Source organism: Sinocyclocheilus grahami, unplaced genomic scaffold (genome assembly GCF_001515645.1).
Source record: "Sinocyclocheilus grahami isolate Dianchi unplaced genomic scaffold, SAMN03320097.WGS_v1.1 scaffold798.1, whole genome shotgun sequence".
In the NCBI taxonomy this organism is placed as follows: domain Eukaryota; kingdom Metazoa; phylum Chordata; class Actinopteri; order Cypriniformes; family Cyprinidae; genus Sinocyclocheilus; species Sinocyclocheilus grahami.
In genome coordinates, this window is record NW_015505977.1 from 294,795 (window position 1) to 317,774 (window position 22,980).

General features: G+C 35.1%; 1 protein-coding gene and 1 pseudogene across 2 annotated transcripts in view; one reads left to right on the forward strand and one right to left on the reverse strand.

Annotated features, from left to right (window-relative positions):
* LOC107561907 (glypican-5-like) overlaps nt 1–4,690 on the reverse strand; it is a 58,075-nt gene extending 53,385 nt beyond the window's left edge. For both annotated transcript variants that reach the window (XR_001605931.1, XM_016246444.1), the window contains exons 1-2: nt 4,279–4,690; nt 2,266–2,427 (exon numbers count right to left, since the gene is read on the reverse strand). Coding sequence is in view for 1 of the 2 variants with exons in the window: in XM_016246444.1 (XP_016101930.1) it covers nt 2,266–2,427; nt 4,279–4,447 (331 nt within the window). In the remaining variant the exon portion in view is untranslated. The remainder of the gene's footprint in view (nt 1–2,265; nt 2,428–4,278) is intronic.
* Nucleotides 4,691–5,912: 1,222 nt separating this feature from the next.
* LOC107561908 (ribonuclease P protein subunit p21-like) lies at nt 5,913–10,108 on the forward strand (annotated as a pseudogene).
* Nucleotides 10,109–22,980: the final 12,872 nt, after the last annotated feature.

The following is a 22,980-nucleotide window of genomic DNA, read 5'->3' on the forward strand; positions in this document are numbered from 1 at the left end:
TTGTAACATATGCATTATTTACAATGGCATATTAACTTTTGTGTGACATGTGACAGACGGGTACTTAAGTTGACAGCTGGTAGAACCCTTCAAAGTGTAGTTTGCTTTAATGTCATCTCATTCATAACGACCAAAGCATTCCAGCTCCGTCTTGTTTCTCTGTGAATAACTAGCATGCAAACAGCAAGCCAAAAGTTATGATTGCTCTTTATTGATGGAGGAACAAAAGAACACCTGTTTGGCTCACAGTACTAAAAGACACCCATAAGAATCTTCCTATAACAAGCCTTTGAGGTTTTGCAAGAAAACTGGCAGAGATTCTGAAATGATCCATCAGTGTTCTTGCTACTGGCATTCACATCTCTCGATGGCTCTCCAGGCATCCTGTAATTCCAACAATATGTGAGTAACCTTTTCAGGTCAGAAACTATATCTTGATCCCTTCACTCATGCCCCATACATCAGAGTCGGGACGTGTGGTTTGTATGAAGAATTTCAGGTGGCTGGTACTGGAAACATGTTTAAGCACTTAGCAGTAAATCTATATTTAAAAAATGGTTCAAATCAAACACTTGTAGCACTAGATGCCTAAAAATTCAGATTAGGGAGTATCCTGGTAACTACATCCAAACACTTCAGTATCAGGTGACATGGCAGGGGATTATGCCCAGATAATGTAATGGGGTTCTTCTCATATGGTTCTGGGCCATGAAGGCATGTGGGGGGAGGTCACGCAGATCGCAGGGATCACCGAGGGTGCCCAGGATCCACCACAACTGACCTCTCACCTCTAAGACAGCAGGATGTTCCAAGAAGATGGACAGTAGGGTCAACTTGGATGACCATACCCCTGATCACTCTATTAACTCAGTGCCTACTGGATTTGATGTGGGTCCTACTTTAAAAAAAAAATCAGTGTCAGAGTAACTCCACTCACTCCATGGTCAAGGACTGAATTTATATCAAGAGAAGACATCACACAGAATTTTTAGTGCCTTTTAGGTTGGAGAGGATAGTTGGGCTTTGTTGGACAGATGGTATGTGATTTGCTTTACAGTGAAATTACTTTTTAAAGAAACAGAGAGGACTTTTTAAAGAAATAGAAACACCCCAAAATGTACTCACTCTCAAATCTTTAACAGATCATCCTGCCTGCATTTTAGGATTGACGTCAGCAATATCAAACATCTTTGGTTCTCACATGTCTCATCATTGGCGTCGTTTTTGGACCCATTAAGAAAAAGAAATTCTGCAAGATATTTACTTTTGACTCTCTTGGGAGTGTGTCTGTTTAAGAGTTAGTTCACCCAAAACTTCTGTTCTTACCAGTATGATTTTCTTTCAGAAATTTTCGTTCATACTTGAATTATTACTTTACCCAGGCATATAGACAAAAAGCGGTCTACATTAAAAATCCTCTTTCACGTGGGAATGAAAAACACTTTACAGACCTTCTTTCTTTTAAACAGGACACCAGCTACAACCATGCGAAAAGTAGCAGAAAAAAACAACTGATCTTTTCAAAAGCTCTCATTATAGAGCAATACATTGAAGTGCACTGAGACGGATCTCCATGGATACGCCAAGAATTTCAACATTTTTCTTTTCGTTTGCTTTAAACTCGTTAAATATTCACTCGGCTGGCAGCAAAGACAGAGAGGACGGCGACAGTGTCCTTTTCCTGTGAACCTGAAAGGGTTTTTGTGCACGTTTGGGCGGACAAATTGGATGAACTTAAATATTTGGTTGGGCGAGGACTTGTAAATTTGAAGCGTCTTATGTCTAATGTTATACATAAAAATGCCCTGGAGTAGATAATGACATGCATGGAGTCAGTCTAAGTGTGTGTGTGTGTGTGTGTGTGTGTGAGAAACATCTTTCTGATTGCTTCTTTTTGTACGTTTTATTCAAACACTGATTCTGAAAAGCATTGTCCTAATCCTAAAGCGCCAATCAACCTCTAAGAAGCACATGTACTGCTTCACAGGAGACATCAGGCAGATAAAGGATCATTCTGAGAGTGTGAAAAACAGTGGACAAAAAGCAAATCTCCAAGTAACCCTTGGAAAGTCACGGTATACGACTCATAACACCACCCTGGTGTCTCCCATACATGCATACAAAGCCACAGCATGCAGTGAACGTGTGAACCACCTGCTGTGGCAGGGACTTGATCCCATGACCTCTTGCTCCTGCTGCAAATGCAAACAGCACATGGCCTAGTATTTATTCAACAGATAAGCTCCACTCGATATCGATACGTACCCTGGAAGGAAGAGGCATGGCCCAGGATGAGATATTTGAGTTCGAAACTATAGGAGAGAATGTTCTGGAGTGTGTCTCTCTTGGCAGCGGCGTAGTAGCTCTCTTCCATCTTGCGGGTGCAGCATGTGGGACCCTGGTGTTTGCAGATAAGAAGATCTGCATCTATGGAGGATTAATCATAGAAGGTGTTTCAATTCTAGGGCCATTTTTGACTACTTGATACCTTAATGAATCCTTTCAAAACTCTGTCTCTCTTTAATCAAGTCTTGCAATAAAGTTCTGATAATGTTTTTTATTGGTACGATTGTTTGGTTTGTTTTTTTGGTATGTTACCTTTTCCATTTTTGGCATTTCAGGTATCGTTTTGCATTTTGTTATTGTTCAAATATACCTGAAATTGAGCTGTTTAATGGCAGATACCATTTCAACCACTTGTTGTGATCATGGTCGTAATTATTCATCAAGTGGATTTGGTATGGATTTTGGATATTATCTGTGGCAATATACACATAAATCCCCAAATATGATTTGAAAATATTTTAAGTGTTATTTTTTTTAAGGTACAAAGAGAAAGCACAATGTACAATTTCCCTGATTTTAACAGTTTTTGTAACTTTACTACAGAGAAAAAGTAAAAATCTAGATGAACCTAAATTATGGAAAATGCGACCTTTCAACACTTAAAAATTAAGAACAAAACAATTAAAGTGACTCAACAAAAACGTTACAGCTACTATATTAAGTTCTTTAAAACTACAATAAAATGACAAAAAAAGCATTTTGTCTTTAAAACATTCATATGGGTCCGAAATAACACACACAGAGTGCGGCTGTATGGCAAGAAGGTGCATGTAAAAGAGGAGAGCACATGTGATAAAGACAGATGATATCTGCTCAGTCAGTCACCCTGCCCTATCCTATGTGACCAATTTTACACCGATGGGACCCTATAAGCCATGCATTAGAACAGCTGACTGGCATTCTGCTGACCTCTCTCACCTTTCAATACACATGGAGCAATGCCTTGAAACTTGCGCACTAAGAATAAAACTTTGTTTTGTAACAGTCGTACTTTTCAAATGTATCCTTTCCATAAACAAGAACTTGAGACAAACCTAATATGCCCAGTTTAAATTTCATAGCAACTCCCAAATTTTTTTTAAATGACTTCTATTCAGGAATGTGTTTTTGATTTAACATGAAATGTGGAACATGAAAACCATTCGACAGCCTATCCTACAGTGGTGTTAATTTTGTCAACACCACTGACATGTCTGATTTATGCTCTGTCATCAAAATGACTTATTTGTTAGATGGCTTTTTTGGACACACATTACATTACAGTTGACATAGTACAACATAGCTATGCCTAATGTAGGCCTATATGTAAACATGTACAGTAATACTAATAAATTGATAGGCTATGTAAATATTTTCTGGATCATTAACTAACTTCACTTCTTTTGTCTAACTAACTACACATCATCTAAACTATTTTAAACAATATCTTTCTAATTCCTGTATAAATATTATCATGACCTAAGAAATCATTTGCCTCATGACAGGACTATTTAAATGGAAAAGGTGATTAAAACGGTCAAAAATGTCAGTCACAAAGGTACATACAAAATAAGCTACATTTTGACGAAAAGGTCACATGCATTTGTTGTCACGCGTGTATGAAATGTTATATAACATTATATTCTTAATTACAATGTAAGGTTTTGTATATTCATTTCGGGTATTGTTAATTGCGTTTCCGTAATAGTTACAGCTTAAATTTAGCTGCAATTAAGCTTTACAACAACTTAAAGGGACAACATGCCCCGCTATTGGTCAGTGTGTTTAGTTTGCTGTAACTTTTTTCTTGGGCAATAATTGTGCAGAGTGAATCAATATACAAAGAATTAACCTCTGAATAAGAAGGCCGTTTGAAATAGTGTGGAGAATATGCATGTTTAGCTATATTAGACACTGCTTCTCACAGTAACCCTCGAGTATTTATAAACGAACCTGTTGCCGCGGTCTCCGGAACCCATCTTAATGAACCGACTTGGCGCAGCTGGAAAGCGGTTTTCACCTCATGACAGCTCTGCGCGCTGGCGCAGTGAACTCTCCATATTAACACACTGGAGAGCAGGATCCACAAGCAACATACACGCGGTGCTGTCCTGCGGAGCATTGCACCATCTCAGTCCACAGAAAGCCCTCTGAGCCAATGTATGAGAAAGAGAAAAGCCCCCAAGACAAGTCAAAAGTATTATCCGGAAGAGATGCACATTTAAAGCCGCTTAATGAAGTATCCAGAGAGAACGTTTTCCAGGCTCGCAGGGGCTTCACATGCTGGGTGATTTGACAGACTGGACTGGAGACTTGTGAGGAAGGGCCCAGTGAGTGTGAGTGTGTGTGTGTGTGTGTGTGTGTGTGTGTGTGCGCCCAGTGTGCAGAAAGAGACTTCTGACTGCCAGTTTTGTGCGCCCAACACCCACTCCGGACCCCCCTCCCTTTGGCAGAGATTGATTGATAGACAGTGTAACAATGTAAAATCTTAAAATAGATAAACAAATTATTATTATTTTATTATTTACAATGACGGTTTTGACAGGAAGAAATAATTTTAAGTGTATGTTTTAATACACATTAAAGTAACAATGTAAAAGTTATATGTATATGTATATATATATATATATATATATATATACAGTTTTTGACAGGAAGGGGTAGTAAAAAGTGTTTTCTTTATTTCAAAATAATCTAACATTAATAGTGGGTAGAAAAAAACCCTGAAGTCAAAGTTAATACTTTTAGATAATATTCAATTCGTTTTGAAAACTTGAAATAAATAAATAATAATAATAATAATTAATCAAAGTTATTTTTTTTTCTTTTTAAAGTAACAGTTCTAGGACGATACAAAAGTAAAATAAAATAAATCTGTTTTAAAGTTTACCGAACATGAATAGTGTCTTAATATGTGGAACTTTATTCCACATAGTAGACTTTTTTTTTTTTAAATAATGAGTTTTGTTTTTATTTTTAGACACTTTTTAAAAACACCTAATTCCAGAAGCAATATCCACTTAATATTTTCCCCACACAAAATGTTTGAAAACCTTTATATAAATAGCCTAATTAAAAAGGGCAGTCTGAAAATGGATGCAATTAGGTTTTAAGCAACCACTCGATTTTGTCTCCTAGCAACACATGCATATCAATATTGTACATTTTCCACACACACACACGCCTACATACTTATAGGCTATATTTTGAAAGGGAAAGTGTTTTTTCCCATGTTTTTTTTTTCCATATATGTACATGCTGTCATTTCTAATATAAAGGACTAATTCGGCTATATGTGAACTCCAAGTCTACAAACGCAACTGAATTAAGCGTTATGCCGCTAGGAGGCGCAGTATGGTTATTTCACACACTCTCAGTGGTAGAGCATTGCGTTAGCAGCGCAAGAGGTCGTAGGTTCGATTCCCAGGGAACACACATACTGGTAAAACATTTATAGCCTGAATGCACTGTAAGTCGCTTCGGATAAAAGCCTCTGCTAAATGCATAAATTATAATTATTATTATGATGATGATATGAAGAAGATGACATTACATCGCTGCTCCACGCGATGGCGATATATAGCAAATATAGTGATTTTACCCAGAAGCAGAAGGAATAAAACAAGCATGCTGTCTGTCATGCAGTAGAAGTTCACACTTTGAAGTTTCAAAGACAGATAAACATCCCTTGAGAAACATGGCCGGAAATATAAAAGATAGAGAGGCATATCAACATCTGAACTTTGTCTATCAGGTTAGTAAGTTTGTGTGTCAGATCTGTTTATTTCTATATCTCCAAACCTTCTCGTGATGTTTTCTGATGATGGATCCCAGGCTGCTCTCTGCGTTTTGGCTCAAAATCCAGAGAATACTGAACTGGCAAGATTTTACTGCCTCACTCAGAAGACCATCTCCAAACGACTGGTGCTCAGACAGTGAGTAGTTAGTGTCTCCTTATTAATGTGGGTTTTAAATAAACAAACATCAATGATGGAGCTTCATTTCCTTGCAGAGATCCATCAGTAAAGAGAACCATTTGCAAAAAATGCTGCACTTGACTAATACCAGGTGTCCCATCAACTGTACGACAAAAAAGTAAGTCTATCTATCTATCTATCTATCTATCTATCTATCTATCTATCTATCTATCTATCTATCTAAAATAAACAATGTATATTAAATCTTCATATTGAAGGAGGACCGATGCGACAACGTAAGACTATTGTGCGATGTTTAAGTTGTGGACTGACCAAACAGTTCCCAAACAACCCAAAACATAAACTGTGGGTGGATCAACCTGAGGCTCAACTAGAAAACCAGACCTCACAAGGTAAAGATAATCATTGACTGTCTTTAAACGGTTTTTGGTCATTGATTTGACTTAAAAGAAGGTCAAACGTACCTGGAGAAAGGTATACATTAGCATCTCAATGGCAGATGCTCAGCTGGCTTGGTCATAAATCTCCAAACGACTGGTGCTCAGACAGTGAGTAGTTAGTGTCTCCTTATTAATGTGGGTTTTAAATAAACAAACATCAATGATGGAGCTTCGTTTCCTTGCAGAGATCCATCAGTAAAGAGAACCATTTGCAAAAAATGCTGCACTTGACTAATACCAGGTGTCCCATCAACTGTACGACAAAAAAGTAAGTCTATCTATCTATCTATCTATCTATCTATCTATCTATCTAAAATAAACAATGTATATTAAATCTTCATATTGAAGGAGGACCGATGCGACAACGTAAGACTATTGTGCGATGTTTAAGTTGTGGACTGACCAAACAGTTCCCAAACAACCCAAAACATAAACTGTGGGTGGATCAACCTGAGGCTCAACTAGAAAACCAGACCTCACAAGGTAAAGATAATCATTGACTGTCTTTAAACGGTTTTTGGTCATTGATTTGACTTAAAAGAAGGTCAAACGTACCTGGAGAAAGGTATACATTAGCATCTCAATGGCAGATGCTCAGCTGGCTTGGTCATAACTGATGGAAGTATGAACCCTGTATGCTGCTATCTTTTCTTCATGGATGCTAACTTTTTTCAGCCAGTCACCTGAGCTGTTTGTGACATGTGACTGCTACCCTACAATAGAGGTCCTTGCAGCGGATAGGACAACTATCCATTTCAACGTCTTTTAAGCATTTATACATCCTCAAATATGCTCAGTTTATTCGTTGTGCATCCCAAATTTATTTCCAATTTCCAAACGTTTTTTTTTTTTAAAGCTAAGCTAACAGGCTAATGTGCTAGTGATATGTTAATATCTAATAAGAGAATGCAAAGATAAGCCTAATCGAACCAGTTATCTTGTGACCTAACTGAAAAAAACAACAACAATTCATAGCTTTCATAGCACAAGCCTGTCAATTTTCCATCTGTTTTTCCATTCGCAAATATTTAGATCACCTCTCAAAAGAATAAAACAAAGGTATGTGAACAAAATGCAAGTTTTGGCCATTTGCAATCCATATTAAGCACCCGCGGCAATATTTCAATCATTAATCAGTGCGACAAAACGTTGAAGTGCCTTAATACATTTAAAACAGTAATATTAAAAGATTAAATTCAGTAATCACCAAGCGGCAACCTCCCGCTCACTCTCGTGAAGCCAACACGGAAGTTACTTAAACTGTAATTCATCAACTGGCCGCTAGAGGGAGTCAATCCCATAGACACCCCCCATGTTAAAATGCCCAACTTTACAGCAGAAAAAAACGTTTACGGCCTGATTCAAAAATGATTTTGGTCTATATAGCTAATTTTGCCCTTCATGACAACTGTGAGGGGGTGAATTTTTTTTATAACTCATACGTTTAAATTATATTAAGCCTTAAAGTTCTGCATAATTAAGGGCGTGGCCACTTGAGTAACCATTTATGATTATCCGGGAGTGACGCGCTGCCAAGATGGCGACGGCCTGCTCCGCCCACTTTGAGCTTCAAAAACTCTCTTCAGAAAACTACGGGTGACGTCACGGACACTACGTCCATGTTTTTATACCATCTATGGTAATCATCATATTAATGATGCATAGTTTACATAGGCAAGCAGATGAGGCCGGAATATGAACGTAATCCGCTTAATGGTTCAGTGTTTTCCTTATAGTCTTCTATGGGAAACCATTTATTGTGAAACTTTGCACATTGTGTTTATATTCTGGGTTCATCTGCTTGCCTGTACAAAATATACATCAATAAGGTGTTTACTGAAATTCGCCTTTTAATATCTGGTTTTACTACATTACTACTTAATGCAATCTGCATAAAAATAATTGTCGGTCAGTGGAGCAAAGCTTCGTTTTGCCCTCCAGGTGGGCGTTCCTATAAGGGTGTGACGTCACATGAAAACTATCAATTGTTCCTGTTTGTCAGTGAAAGCTAAGCTAGCAGGTTAGTCGGCTATATGCTAATCTCACAGGCTAATCTGTTACTGATATGTTAGAATAGCAGGTTAAACGTAGCACTAAGCAAAGTTAAAGGGGTCATATGATGTTGCTAAAAAGAACATTATTTGGTGTAATGCAATGTGTTTACGTAGTTTAAGGTTCAAAACAAATTATTTTCCATATACCGTACATTATTGTTTCTCCCCTATGCCCCACTTTTTAAAAACGCATCGATTTTTACAAAGCTCATCGGTCTGAAAAGCGAGGTGTGCTGTGATTGGCCAGCTATTCAGTGCATTGTGATTGGCTGAATACCTCAAGTGTGTGGCGGAAATGTAATGCCCCTTATACCATATTTGGAAAAACAGCATCTCCATGAAATGACGGCGGCGGCAACAATACTACAACGAGAATAAAAGTTACGCCTTCCTTCTTTGCGTGAACATTTGGGTGGTGTTATGCAAATCTTCCCACATCGTGACGTAGACATGTGGGGGCGTGTTTGAATGAGGTGTTTTAGGAGGGGTGGACGAGTCTTAACTTTTATAAAGAATATCTCTTTGGGTTTGAAACTTACATTTTTGCAACTTTACGGATCTTATCTATGCATGAACAGCTTGTAACACTCCAAAGACAAAGGAAAACTTGAAATTTCATCATATAACCCCTTTAAGACAACATGCATTATACGCAATTGTGTACAAATGACACAATTCACCTTTAACATTGTATCTAACATCTAATACTGTAAATATTCAAATGATTAATCGCGATTAATCACATCCAAAATAAAAGTTTTTGTTTACATAATATATGTGTGTGTACTGTGTATATTTATTATGTATATATAAATACACACACATGCATGTATATATTTAAAAAATATTTACATGTATTTACATTTATATGTTTATATTCTTATATTTTATATTATATTTAATATATAAACACAACATATTTTCCTTACATACATGCATGTGTGTGTATTTATATATACATAATAAATATAAACAGTACACACACATATATTATGTAAACAAAAAACTTTTATTTTGAATGCGATTAATCGCGATGAATCGTTTGACAGCACTAAAATACACACATATACAGTATTTTATTCTACTGTCTACAGATGCTGGTCCTTCATCCAAGTCCACAACCCAAGAGAAGAAATCTGATATTGGTTCAGCATCCATGACAGCGAAGACTTCGTCTACAGCTCAAACAAATGTGACTAAACCTTCATGACACTGTACATGCATTCATATAACTAGTTAAACAAAGTGAACTTTTGGGTGGTATTTTTATTTTATTTTTTGTTGACATTTTTCAGCCTTTAAATGCATTTTTTTTTTACGTGACATTACGTGCAATATCGTTTTTCTTCCGCATTGAATGGATGTTTTGAATTGCAATAAAGTGATTCAGTGACTGATTTACATAGCTAATTTAATAATAATTTATTCTGTAGTTTTATGCATGCTTTAATATCATTGAACTCCACATGGCATCCTGCAACAGAAGCTTTTTCTTTTATCACCCGGAGTGTATGGAAACCTGGTGGGAATTCAGCTGCCTGCATAAAAATTGATTGATCTACTGTTGCTAAACTACCTCTTTATCCAAACCATCATGTGGATATTTCACTTAGACACGAGGCTTACACTTATTAATGCGTTTCAGAACAATGGTTTGATTTTTTTTTTCAACTTCTAAGGCCTTAGTGTTTTTTTTTCTCCTGTCAGTTGATCTCTGATAGTCCCTTGATCTTAGGGTCAGGCGTTACATCACGTATTGCGTGTAAAGATTTTGATATTTGTACTTTTGTTGAACAAAAGGCTTCTTTTTGCGCAGCAATGCGCGTTCATGAATTATTCAAATTTGTGTGCACGACCTCTCCGAGTATCGCGCTTCCAATCTTGGATGCACAACGGATGTTGCATATTCATGATATCCTGCACCCTGGCGATAATTTATTAGTGATATTAAGACATTTACACATTTATGAGTGTAATTCAGTCACTGCTGATGTTGTTAATTGGATTGGATATGGATCTTGTTGAAACGCATTACAAGTGCGCGGTCCCGAGGACATGCATCTATGGGTTGTCAATACGGAAAGTAGCACCAAGAGGCTTCGTCAAAGCCAAAGAACCCCTCCCACTTCCTCGAATTAGAGAACGGAATCAATTGCCCTGAAGGCCAGAACGGGATGCATGGGAAGACAGGATTTAATTCAATTTGCATCGCATAATGTCAGTGGGAGTGCATTAGAAATTAAAATCGTGTGGTTGAGAAATTGTGCTAAATGATGACGTGGACTCGAACCGTATCGAGGAGCATCAGAGGTGAAAGAAAGGTCGAAAAAGATCTAGATCAATTGTCTCCATCATATTCGTCTGAATATACTGGATACAATATTAAACGCACAAATTTTAAACATGAAAATTATATTATGTGAAGGTGGTAACACTTTATTTTAAGGTGTCCTTGTTATACAGGTTACATGTACTTATAATAATAATTAATTATGCAGAATTGCATGCAACTAACCCTAAACCTAACCCTAACCCCATAGTATGTAGTTAATTAATATTACTCAGTACTTTAATGTATAATTACACTGTAAGGACACCTTAAAATAAAGTGTAACTGTATGTATGTATATATTCTATTTCCTTTTATTTTTCTTTGCATACAATGAAATTAATTATTTACACAATTTAATAATTTATTAATAATACTTAAAGGTGTCATATGATGCGATTTCAATTTTTCCTTTCTCTTTGGAGTGTTACAAGCTCTTGGTGCATAAAGAAGATCTGTAAAGTTGCAAAGACTAAAGTCTCAAATCCAAAGAGATATTCTTTATAAAAGTTGAGAGTCAGCCACACCTACCAAAAACGGCTCGGTCTAACACACCCCCACATGTCTACGTCACTATGTGGGAAGATTTGCATAACGCTGCCCAAATGTTCACGCAAAGAAAGAAGGCGTAACTTTTATTCTCACTGTTGTATTGTTGTTGCCGCCGCCATGTCGTGAAGAGCTGTGTGTTTCGTTGTGAAAGCGAAACTACTTTGTTTGGTCATCCAAAAGAGGACGATATCGCTCCTCCATGCCTAGAGCTGATCCGTGCTGGTCGCTGAGGAAATACTACAACTTTGCGCTGTGGATCGCCGGATCGGCTATCACCGTGGAGTCCAGCCCGGGGTCGTCACATGTGGTTGCCGCAGGCATCACAGAATGGTAAGGGACGTAACATTTCCGTCACACGCTTGAGGAATTCGGCCAATCACAACGCACTGGATAGCTGGCCAATCAGAGCACACCTCGCTTCGTCACGCCGACAGTATGTGGAAAATAATGTTTTTTTAACCTTAAACCGCATAAACACATTTCATTACACCAAATAATGTTCTTTTTAGCAGCATCATATGACCCCTTTAATAATCTACACAATATAATAAATATAAATAAAATATACTAATTAATAATTTAAACAATTTATTACAGAACTATTTTAGAAATATTTTATACAAAAATTAAAACAACAACAATAAAATGTTTTAATTGTATAAAATTATTCAAATATTGTGTTTTTCACACACACACACACAAAATATATATATATATAATTGTGTGTAAATACATTTCAAAAATATAAAATTATATTTATTATTATTAATTAAACATTTTATAACATTTGTAAAAGTATTATGTTTTAGTATTTTTTTTTACATGTATTTACATTTTATATATTTATATTCTTATATTTTATATATATTTATATGTAATATATATAAACAACATATTTTCCTTACATGCTTGTGTGTGTGTATTTATATATACATAATAAATATAAACAGTACACACACATATGTATGTATTTATTATAATGATATAAAATCCTATATAAATATGCATTTATAATAAAAAACTAATACAACAATGACAAAATATACAATATTTAATTTTTATTTTATTAAGCATATTAATTTAAAATGTTATAACATTTGTAAATGTATTTTGTTTTTATTTTTTTAATTTAATAATTATATAATAATTATTTTTGAATCTTCCTCCTCATTATTATCATCATCAACATCATTACATTTTAAAATCTGTGTGTGTGTTTTATGTAGAATTTTTTTTTTTTTTAATTATACTTACATATAAAGGAAATTAAGCCCTTTAGGATTATTATTAGTAATAGTTGTATTTAGTGTACATTTTCATCTTAAATTTTCACTTCTGTAATTCATGAAAATGTATATAATACAATATTTAAATATAATGATATAAAATTCTATATAAATATGAATTTATAATAAATACATACATACTGTACGTACCCTTGAAAATACACTGATGTTATGAGAATTTAGGGAGAAGATGCCCTTAACTGTCACAATGGAAAAACAGGCTTATTTTATTATGCAAGAAATATCTGATTTAAAAAAGTTTTTCTGCTTTGGATTTTGGGTAGAAATGTGACCTGCATATATTTTTCGCGAGACTAATGGTTTGTAGCAGCTTTGGAATATTAATATAAAATCCAATCGAGGTGCGGCCATGCATGCGCATATCGGTCATTTTATACAAATGCCTTTGAATTTGGCTCACCCAATGAGACTGGATTTGTTTAGAAAGTCACTTTATTGACCCCCGAGGGGAAATTTAGAATGTCTGTTAGACTGATATTAATAAACAACATTTATACTGCAGCATGCTTCGAAATGTAAGCACACATGACTCTAGAGATGCTACGTCATTGGTATCCTCTGCAGGGTGCATTTTGCCAATATATATTGTTGGTTCATGAATTTTTGATATGCTGTGAAAATGCGCTCCATGAAATTACCTGACCCGTGCTTGCGGTTCCTCTGTGCCGTATGACATTTCTGTGACTGATTTTAAGTCTGCCATGTTCCATCGGAGGGAAAACAAAACCATTTCTATGTTGTCAGAAATATTATGCATGTCCAATAGCTGTTTTTCTTGATATTGTTTTTGGCAGCGCTGGGAATTGGACAAAAACTGGAATATTAGAGCACAAAATATTGGGCCACAGATATCATACTGCATTTACCTGAAGTAAACATTTTTGGTATTATTCTAAGCGTACATCGATTTGAGCTTTAAGATTGGTCCACTGCAGGTGTTTTTTGACCTGACTGACACCAAGCATAAAACAACCAACTAGTTCCTTTTCATGTCATGTTTAGACCTGTGTATTTCTTGTAAATGACAATAATAATAATAATAATAATAAACCAAAAAATAGTATTACTTGCCTCTTTTCAAGACAGTCAAGGACACTTCACGCAATATAAAATGACAAATAAATAAATACATATTTTTTTTCAAATATTTAAGGACACCTTACAAAATACAAAATTACATAAGTAAATAAATATAAAATGGCAAATAAATATTTTTTTCAAAGAACATACAATGTAAATTCAAATATAATAACTATTATTATTATTATTATCATCATCATCATCGACTATTTTCAAACACTGAAGGGCACCTTACACAAGTATGAACAAATACAAAAAAAACACAAACAAACAAATAATATTTTCAAACACTAAATAAATAAATAAATAAGGCTCTTTTCAAACACTCAAGGACATCTTACACAATATAAAATGACATGAATAACTAAATAATAATAACAATAATAATAGTTACTATTATTATTATTATTATAACAGCTATTTTCAAACACTGAAGGACACCTTACACAATAAAAGTATGAAACAAACAAACAAATACATAAATCCCTGGCTTTTTTCTAACACCAAAGGCCATGTTATAAAATATCAAATTAATTCGTAGTTTGAGTAGTATTAATAATAATAATATGAATTTTTTCAAACATTTAATGTCATCTACTATGGAGGACGAAACCTGCAAAAACAGTAAATACACAAATAAATAAATAAATGTGTGCATAAATACACATATTCTTGTTTAAATACATAAATAATTATATATGTGATGAAAGTAGGCAAATAAATAATATAAATTGGTGGGCAAATGGAAAATGTTTAAGGAAATGCTAAACTCATCCTAACTATTTTCCTTTGATCACTCATTTATTTCTGAATGTAGTTCCACTTTTTTCCCCCTCTGCGCAACATGCTAATGAGAGGGTGTCAATTATGCAAGAGTAGGTCGAAAAAAACGGTCTGTTCCTCGATTAAACCTCTTCATACCAGTCATCTCACGATGACCATGGGATGCTGATATTAGTTGTCTCTAGCTGGAGACTCAATCGGGTTACAAAAAATGACGTCAGGAAACGACCATTTCTTTGGGTCGTTTGTAAAGTCACAGCTACTGTACGGACAATACAGCTCATGTATCTTGCTCTGTTAAACGGAAAAAGTGACTTTACGTAGGCCATACTGGATTAACACCATGCATTTCCTGTCAGCGGGAAAGCCGCGCCACCCCGCTATGACATGACCCCGACCAAGTCCATGGTTGACACCCTCTCATTAGCATGTTGTGCAGAGGAAAAATAAATGTGGAACTACATTCAGAAATAAATGAGTGATCAAAGGAAAATAAATAGGATGAGTTTAGCATTTCCTTAAACATTTTCCATTTGTCCACCAATTTATTTTATTTATTTGCCTACTTTCATCACACGTTTAATTATTTCTATATGTATTTAAACAAGAATTTGTGTATTTATACAGACATTTATTTTTTTATTTTTTTTATTGTTTTTGCAGGTTTCGTCCTCCATAATCTACACAATATAAAATGTTATAAATAAATGTTATTATTATTAGTATTATTATTATTAACATTTTTCAAACATTTAAGGTCATCTACACAATATAAAATGACAAATAAATAAATAAGGCTCTTTTCAAACACTCAAGGACATCTTACACAATATAAAATTACATAAATGAACAACTAAATAATAATAATAATAATAATTATTATTATTATTATCATCAGCTATTTTCAAACACTGAAGAGCAAGTTATAATAAATAAATAAATACATAAATTAATTAATAAAATTAAAAAATGAAATCATAGTATGAGCAGTAGTAGTAGTAATAATAATAAAGTCTTTTCAAACATTTAAGTCTACACAATATAAAATAAAATTACATAAATGAACAACTAAATAATAATAATAATATCTTACACAATATAAAATTACATAAATGAACAACTAAATAATAATAATAATAATAATTATTATTATTATTATCATCAGCTATTTTCAAACACTGAAGAGCAAGTTATAATAAATAAATAAATACATAAATTAATTAATAAAATTAAAAAATGAAATCATAGTATGAGCAGTAGTAGTAGTAATAATAATAAAGTCTTTTCAAACATTTAAGTCTACACAATATAAAATGACATAAATAAATAATAAACAAACAGATTATAAACCAGAAACAAAACAAAACAGACATGCATAACATGATTCATAAAGTAGCCAGTTTTTCAAAGCAGATGATATATTATTGATTATTATAAGCCATATTTTTCTTTGCACGATGCAGTATCTGCTCTGCACATCATCCCAAGTTGCATCAGCAGGATGAATAAATACTTTCATAAAAGCCTTGACAAAACATATTCTGTGCTTGGCAGCATTGTACTGATGTCACAGACTCGGGTGCAACGTACTGAGTGTCAGTAAGCCATAAACACTTTAATAATTTACATTTATTGATAAATGATAAAACCCAGCCAAGCTTCCACAAGCCCTCACAAAACATCTCTGCAAATACTGGCTGGCTTGTTGGCTGGTTTGGATCCACAGCACTCCTACAAATTGAACAAGAACAAGAAAAGAGCTAAAAAGATTATCCACTACACAGCCGAGGCTGCCAACTGTGATTATCCATAAGCACTCGTAGGCAAGTGGTATTAGTCACAAGAAAAATTAGATAGGAAAATGTGGCGAGAATGTATTGGAGGATGCACAGATGTGAAAGCGTCAGGCGCTAATCTCTTTATGTTTAAATACCCTTTAAATATAGAAGTGTGCAAAATCGATTGTATTTTCTGAAGATGGACACTGGACAATGAAGAAGGTCTTGTAGGAAAACTGCCATTTTCATAAGTGTAATTACTGCCTTTTTTATGAGATCCACTACACCAGGCTTTTTAGTTTATGAGGCACAATTAAACGAAGAGCAAGCTGTGAATGTTCTTCTGGATGAGTTTATGGAGCAATATTTTCTTTGTCTGTTTAATATCGACCTCTGAGAGAAACAAAACTGTGGTTTGTTGCCAGTTTACACAAAATATACAAGTAATAATTTTATTAAATGCAAAAAAGTGTGTATGTGTGTTTCTCATTATTTATGACTATGTATCTTAATTATATGCATATTTATATACATATTCATATATATATATATTAATATTGATTCTTATAGTTTTGTTATTGTTATATGTTTAATTATAGTTATTGTTTATAACTATGTATATTATGTATATGGTATACTATGTTATTATTACTATACATATATATTCTATACTTATATATATATATATATAAAAGTTTTTGTTTGCATAATATACTGTGCCTTGCGAATGTATTCATACCCCTTAATTTTTTTCACGTTTTGTTGCTGCCTTATGCTAAACTGCTTTAAATTATTTTTTTTTCCCACAAAAATCTACACTCCATACACCATAATTGTCAAGCAAAAAAACTGGTTTTTAACATCTTTGCAAATTTATTAAAAATCAAATCTAAAATGATTCCATTGCATAAGTATTCATACCCTTATCTGGAAACAGTTGAAACTTAGCTCAGGAGCATTCATATTGTTTGTAGATGTTACTACACTTCGAGTGAAGTTAACCTGTGGCAAATTCAATTGAATGGGTATGATTCGGAAAGGCACACACATCTTAATAAAAGGTCTAACAGCTGATAATGCATATCAGAGCAAAAACCAAGCCCTGAAGTCAAAAGAAATGCCAGTAGAGCTCAGAAACAGGTTTGCATCAAGCCACACATCTGTGGAAGATTTCAGAAAAAAATTCTCCTTCACTGAAGGTTCACAGAAGCATGTAGTCTCTGTTACCCTTAATGGAAGAAGTTTAAAACAACCAGGACTCTTCCTAGAGCTGGCCTCCTGGCCAAACTGAGCAACTGATGGAGAAGGGCTTTGGTTAGCATGGTGACCAATAACCTGATAGTCACTCTAGTTGAGCTCCATGATTATATGTGGAGATAGGAGAAACCTACAGAAGGACAAACGTCACTGCAACACTCCACCGATACAGTCTTTATGGCGGTGTGGCAATAATCAATCCTCTCTTCAGTGAAGACACATGAAAACACACTTGGAATATACAAAAAAGCACCTAAAGGACCCTCAGACTCTGAGAAACAGGATTCTCTGGTCTGATGAACCTCAATTCTAAGCATCATGTTTGAAGGAAACCAGCTCCGCTCATCACCTGCAGAGTACCATCCCAAAAGTAAAGTGTTTTTCAGTGGCAGGGACTGAGGGACTCGTTAGTGTAGAAGAAACACTCAATGCAGCAAAATATTGAGATAGCCTTAATGAAAACCCAGTCCAGAGCATTCAGAACCTCAGACTGGGCAGAAGGTTCACCTTCCAACAGGACAATGGACCTAAACACACAGCAAGAGTGGCTTATAGACAACTCTGTGAATGTCCTTGAGTGGCCCAGCCAGAGCCTGAGCTTGAACCCAAACAAATATTTCTGGAGAAACCTGAAAATGTGCATCTGCCCCCATTCAACCTGACAGAGCTTGGGAGGTGAAGAGAAGGGCAGATAATTGCAAAGTGCTGATGAGCAAAGCTTGTCGCATCAAACAAAAAAAGACTTGAGGCTGCAAAGGTGCTTCAGCTAAATATTTAGTATTTAGGTATGAATACTTATGCAATGTACTTATTTCAGTTTTTTATTTTTTATAAATTTACGAAGTTGATACAATTCTGTTTTTGCTTTGTCAGTATGGTGTATGGAGTATAGATTAATGTGGAAAAAAGTAATTTAAAGAAGTTGCTCATAAGGCAGCAACATAAAATGAAAAAAATAAATAAATAAATGAAGGGGTATGAATACTTTCTCACGGCACTGTATGTGTGTTCTGTGTATATTTATTATGTATATATATAAATACACACACATACAGTATATATTTTGAGAATATTTACATGTCTATATTTCTATTCATATAATTTATTTTATAAATAAATATCTTTAATATATAAGCATAACCTATTTTTCTGAAATATATACTGTATGTGTGTGTATTTTTATATATATATATATATATATATATATATATATATATAAATATGCACAGCACACATACATATATTATGCAATCAAAAATATATATATAATTTATATACATATTTGCATAATTTATATCTAGTAACTCTCACTACAAAAATCTGCCCTATTTGTGAAGAGACCCTGTTATGTACTTCTGCAAGCTGCCACTAAATCACGTCTAAAAAATGTGAATTTCCATCTGAAGTGGTCTCTTGTCCCTTGACAGGGGAACAGACATTCATTAGTCTCCAGCAACAGGTCTTGAAGTCCTCCCTCCTCTCCGTAATTTTACTCACTTACACCAACAGCTGCCTCAAATTAACATGCTCCTTCAGGTATGCAAATATATGCAAATGTGTGGGTGCTTGCCCCCTCCGAGCTTTGAAGTCGAAGTACAGAGGAAAGGAAAGGTTGAAGAGTTTGGAAAGCATGCTTTGGTAAACATCTGTTTGGGCCTCTGTGCTCACCATCCTTGGAGAGTTAATGAGCCAGATTCAGCTACAGCAAATGTTATCAATGATTACATATGTGTGATTAATGGTATTCCCACACATGCGACTTTTGTTTTTCTGTATATCATCACATTTAATGAACAGTTGTTAAACAGCTTTAAACTCTAATGAGTAATATATATATATATATATATATATATATATATATATATACATACACACACACACCTGCACAAACAAATCTCTTTTTGTTTTATTTTGAGATTAAATCTAAAATAACAGTTACTCAGTCAAACATTTCCAACTTAGTCTGTCTATCAAAATGTCAGAGGAAGAGACATATTTTGATCAAAGATGTTCAGTGTTTTCTGATCTGCTGGGTAAACATGATCTAAAAATACGGCTTGAATACTGAAGCAACCACTTCAAAATACTGTGGCCCCCAAAAGTATCTGGACACTGAAGTCAGAGGTTTAGAGTAAAGTTAGTTAAAAATGTATGAGTGGCATTTGTAAACAAATGCTGCAAGACCTTTCACAACTGACTTCACATGTCTGAGCCATTTTTGCAGTGACTTTCTGATCTCAAGATGATTGTTTGTGTTTTCCCTCAGGCTTCACAATCATTTGACAACCAGAACATGTCAAAATGTGTTTGAACTCCGTTTCAAAACCTTTAAAATGTTCTACAGGGGCAACTCTGCACACATTTGATTTCAGTGGAGTTTGCATGTTGCTAAGCTAATGACAAAATACTAAGCATACAGATAAATATTAGGTAAAATAATCCATTGTCTGCCATCCTAGCTTTGGTTTTTGTTATTTTGTTCTCTCAGCTCATATCAAAGTATCATGGGATTTCCTGTTCTGCGAAGGCTACATGCAATGCTCCCTTATAGTCTGGCCAAAACTAGTTTACTAGATATTTTAGACAGAACAGATCCATGCGTATTTCTCTCCTAATTCAGACGAGACGACTTTTCATTGGAGAAATAAATATCATGGATTCGCAAGATGTTAATTGCTGGACTGGAGTCATGTGGATTACATATGGATTATTGTGATGTTTTTATCAGCTGTTTGGACTCTCATTCTGACAGCACACATTCACTACAAAGGACCCCCTGGTGAGAAAGTGATGTAATGCTAAATTAACACCGCAATTAACATACAATTCAATGCCTGAAAACATATCCAGTTCACACTAAAGTATATTCTTTTAAAGTACCTAATTACACTTTTTAAAACTATGCTAAATTGTACTTCTTTTTCACCCTTTAAAACCTAACAAATGTCTTTATGTGAAATGTTAACGATAGCTTTAAAATAAATGCCACTTGTTTTGATATTGAATTATGCAATGCAAAGACATTCATGCATTTTTAACTACAGCTTATGTGTCCAAACACTTACAGTATAGGTGCCACTGCACGTCTTTTCAACTGCTGCTGAATCCCAGCGGTGGGCTATGATCAGGGTCTAGAAGAAGAGAGAACACAAGCGATACAGAATGCAGTGATGCACGCTGGAACACATGCATGCTCCTGAACTTCCAGCATTAATTGGGCTAATTTGATGTGGCCGAATGCATTTTTAGCAAGTCTTCTCATGACTTTTTAATACGAGCACCATAAAACTTGGGAAAAGAGGGGGGCTGGAATTATTTTTGTGGGTCAGAAGCAGCCTTCCTAGAGACTTCTAGAATCTACTGCGATTAATCAAGTAGGCCCGTTAAAAATAAACTGCCTGTGATGTGATGGTTCTCAACATCCACGTGATTGCTTTACATTTAATTGCAGAGCAATAATCATAGACTCGGATGCTATTTATGCTGACATTGTGCTGTGGTTGTATATGCTTGTGATACAAATTTGAGGTGCCATTTACACTGCATGCTAAATTTTTGTGTGTTCAAATGGAACAAAGCGCAGGAATCTTGAAGTGCTTATTTAAAAGTTGAATTACTTTTAATACTCTGTATTTTTTAGAAATACATAAACTGCACATTTTAACATGGCCATATTAGCAAATTAGCAGGCCATGTGGGCAGCAAGTGCACTGAATTATCAATAATCCAATAATTTGCTTTAACATTTAACAACAATAAACAAACAAACATATTTATCCTTAAGTATACTGTATGTTGTCAAATGCACAACCAGTCAGTAAGAGTACAGTAATTGATCTCATTTGGAAAACAGACTACACTGGTTGCGCTGCATGTGTTTTTGATTCACTAAAAAGATGCAGTTCATTAGACTAATCATTTGTGAAACGGACTACGCTGACTGACTCATTGGAATAATTTGTTTGGGAAATTGACTGGTTGTGTTACATGCGTTTGATTGACTAAAAAACATTCAGTAGATTATTTATTTGCTAGACTGGTTGTGCTGTATGTTTTTGATTCACTAAAAAGAACCAGCTCATTAGAGTCATTTGTTTGGAAAGCAGACTTCCTTTGTGCTGTAAGTGTTTGATTCACTAAAATAACCGATTCAGTCATTTGTTTGGGAAATTGACATGCGTTTGAGTCACTAAAATCCGTTCATTAGATTATTTCTTTGTGAGACCAACAGCACTAGCTGTGCTGTATGGTTTTGATTCACTTGAAAGAACCAGCTCATTAGAATCCTTCGTTCGTGAGTCAGGCTGGTTGCGCTGCATGTGTTTGAATCACTACAAATAACAGGTCATTTGATTAATTTGTTCGTGAGTTGGACTACAGTGGTTGCACTGTAGCCTATGTTTAGAGTCACTAAAAAGAACCGATTCAGTAGTTATTTGTTCGAAAACCAGACTACACTGGTTGCGCTGTACGATTTTAATTCAGTAAAAAGAACCGACTCATTAGAATCATTTGTTCGCAAATGGATTTGATTGGTTGTGCCTATAGACTATATAAAAACATGGACGTAGTGTCCGTGATGTCACCCGTAGTTTTCTGAAGAGCGGTTTTGAAGCTCAAAGTGGGCGGAGCGGGCCGTCGCCATCTTGGCAGCACGTCACTCCCGGATAATCGAAAATGGGCAAAAAGGCGGGAGCTGGTTGCTGAAGCCACGCCCACCTAGCTCGACGGCAGTGTCAGCAGCGTCTTAAGAATATATATTTGCGGTCTAAGTACCAAAAACCATCTCAATATATTTTTACAGCTCCTTTCTCAGGAGCTCTGCTGAGAACAGGTCGATTTTGGTCTGTCTAATTAATATTCATGAGCTTCTCTTCTGATTGGCCTGTTGTTTCCTGAGTGACGCACGGCCAGGCCAACCACAGGTAACTAGGGTCAGCGATGTCAAAGCGCTAGCTGGAGGCAGCAAAACAAAGGGGAAATGGGAGGCGGCCGATTCAAACCAGCGCAGATTAGGCTACATAAGGAGCTTAAAATATCATCTTGTTGTGATGTTGGGTGCCAGAATCGAGGTAATACAGCCTCAAATTAGAAATTTGATTGCATATCTGCTGCCACTGCCAGACAAAAAAAACGA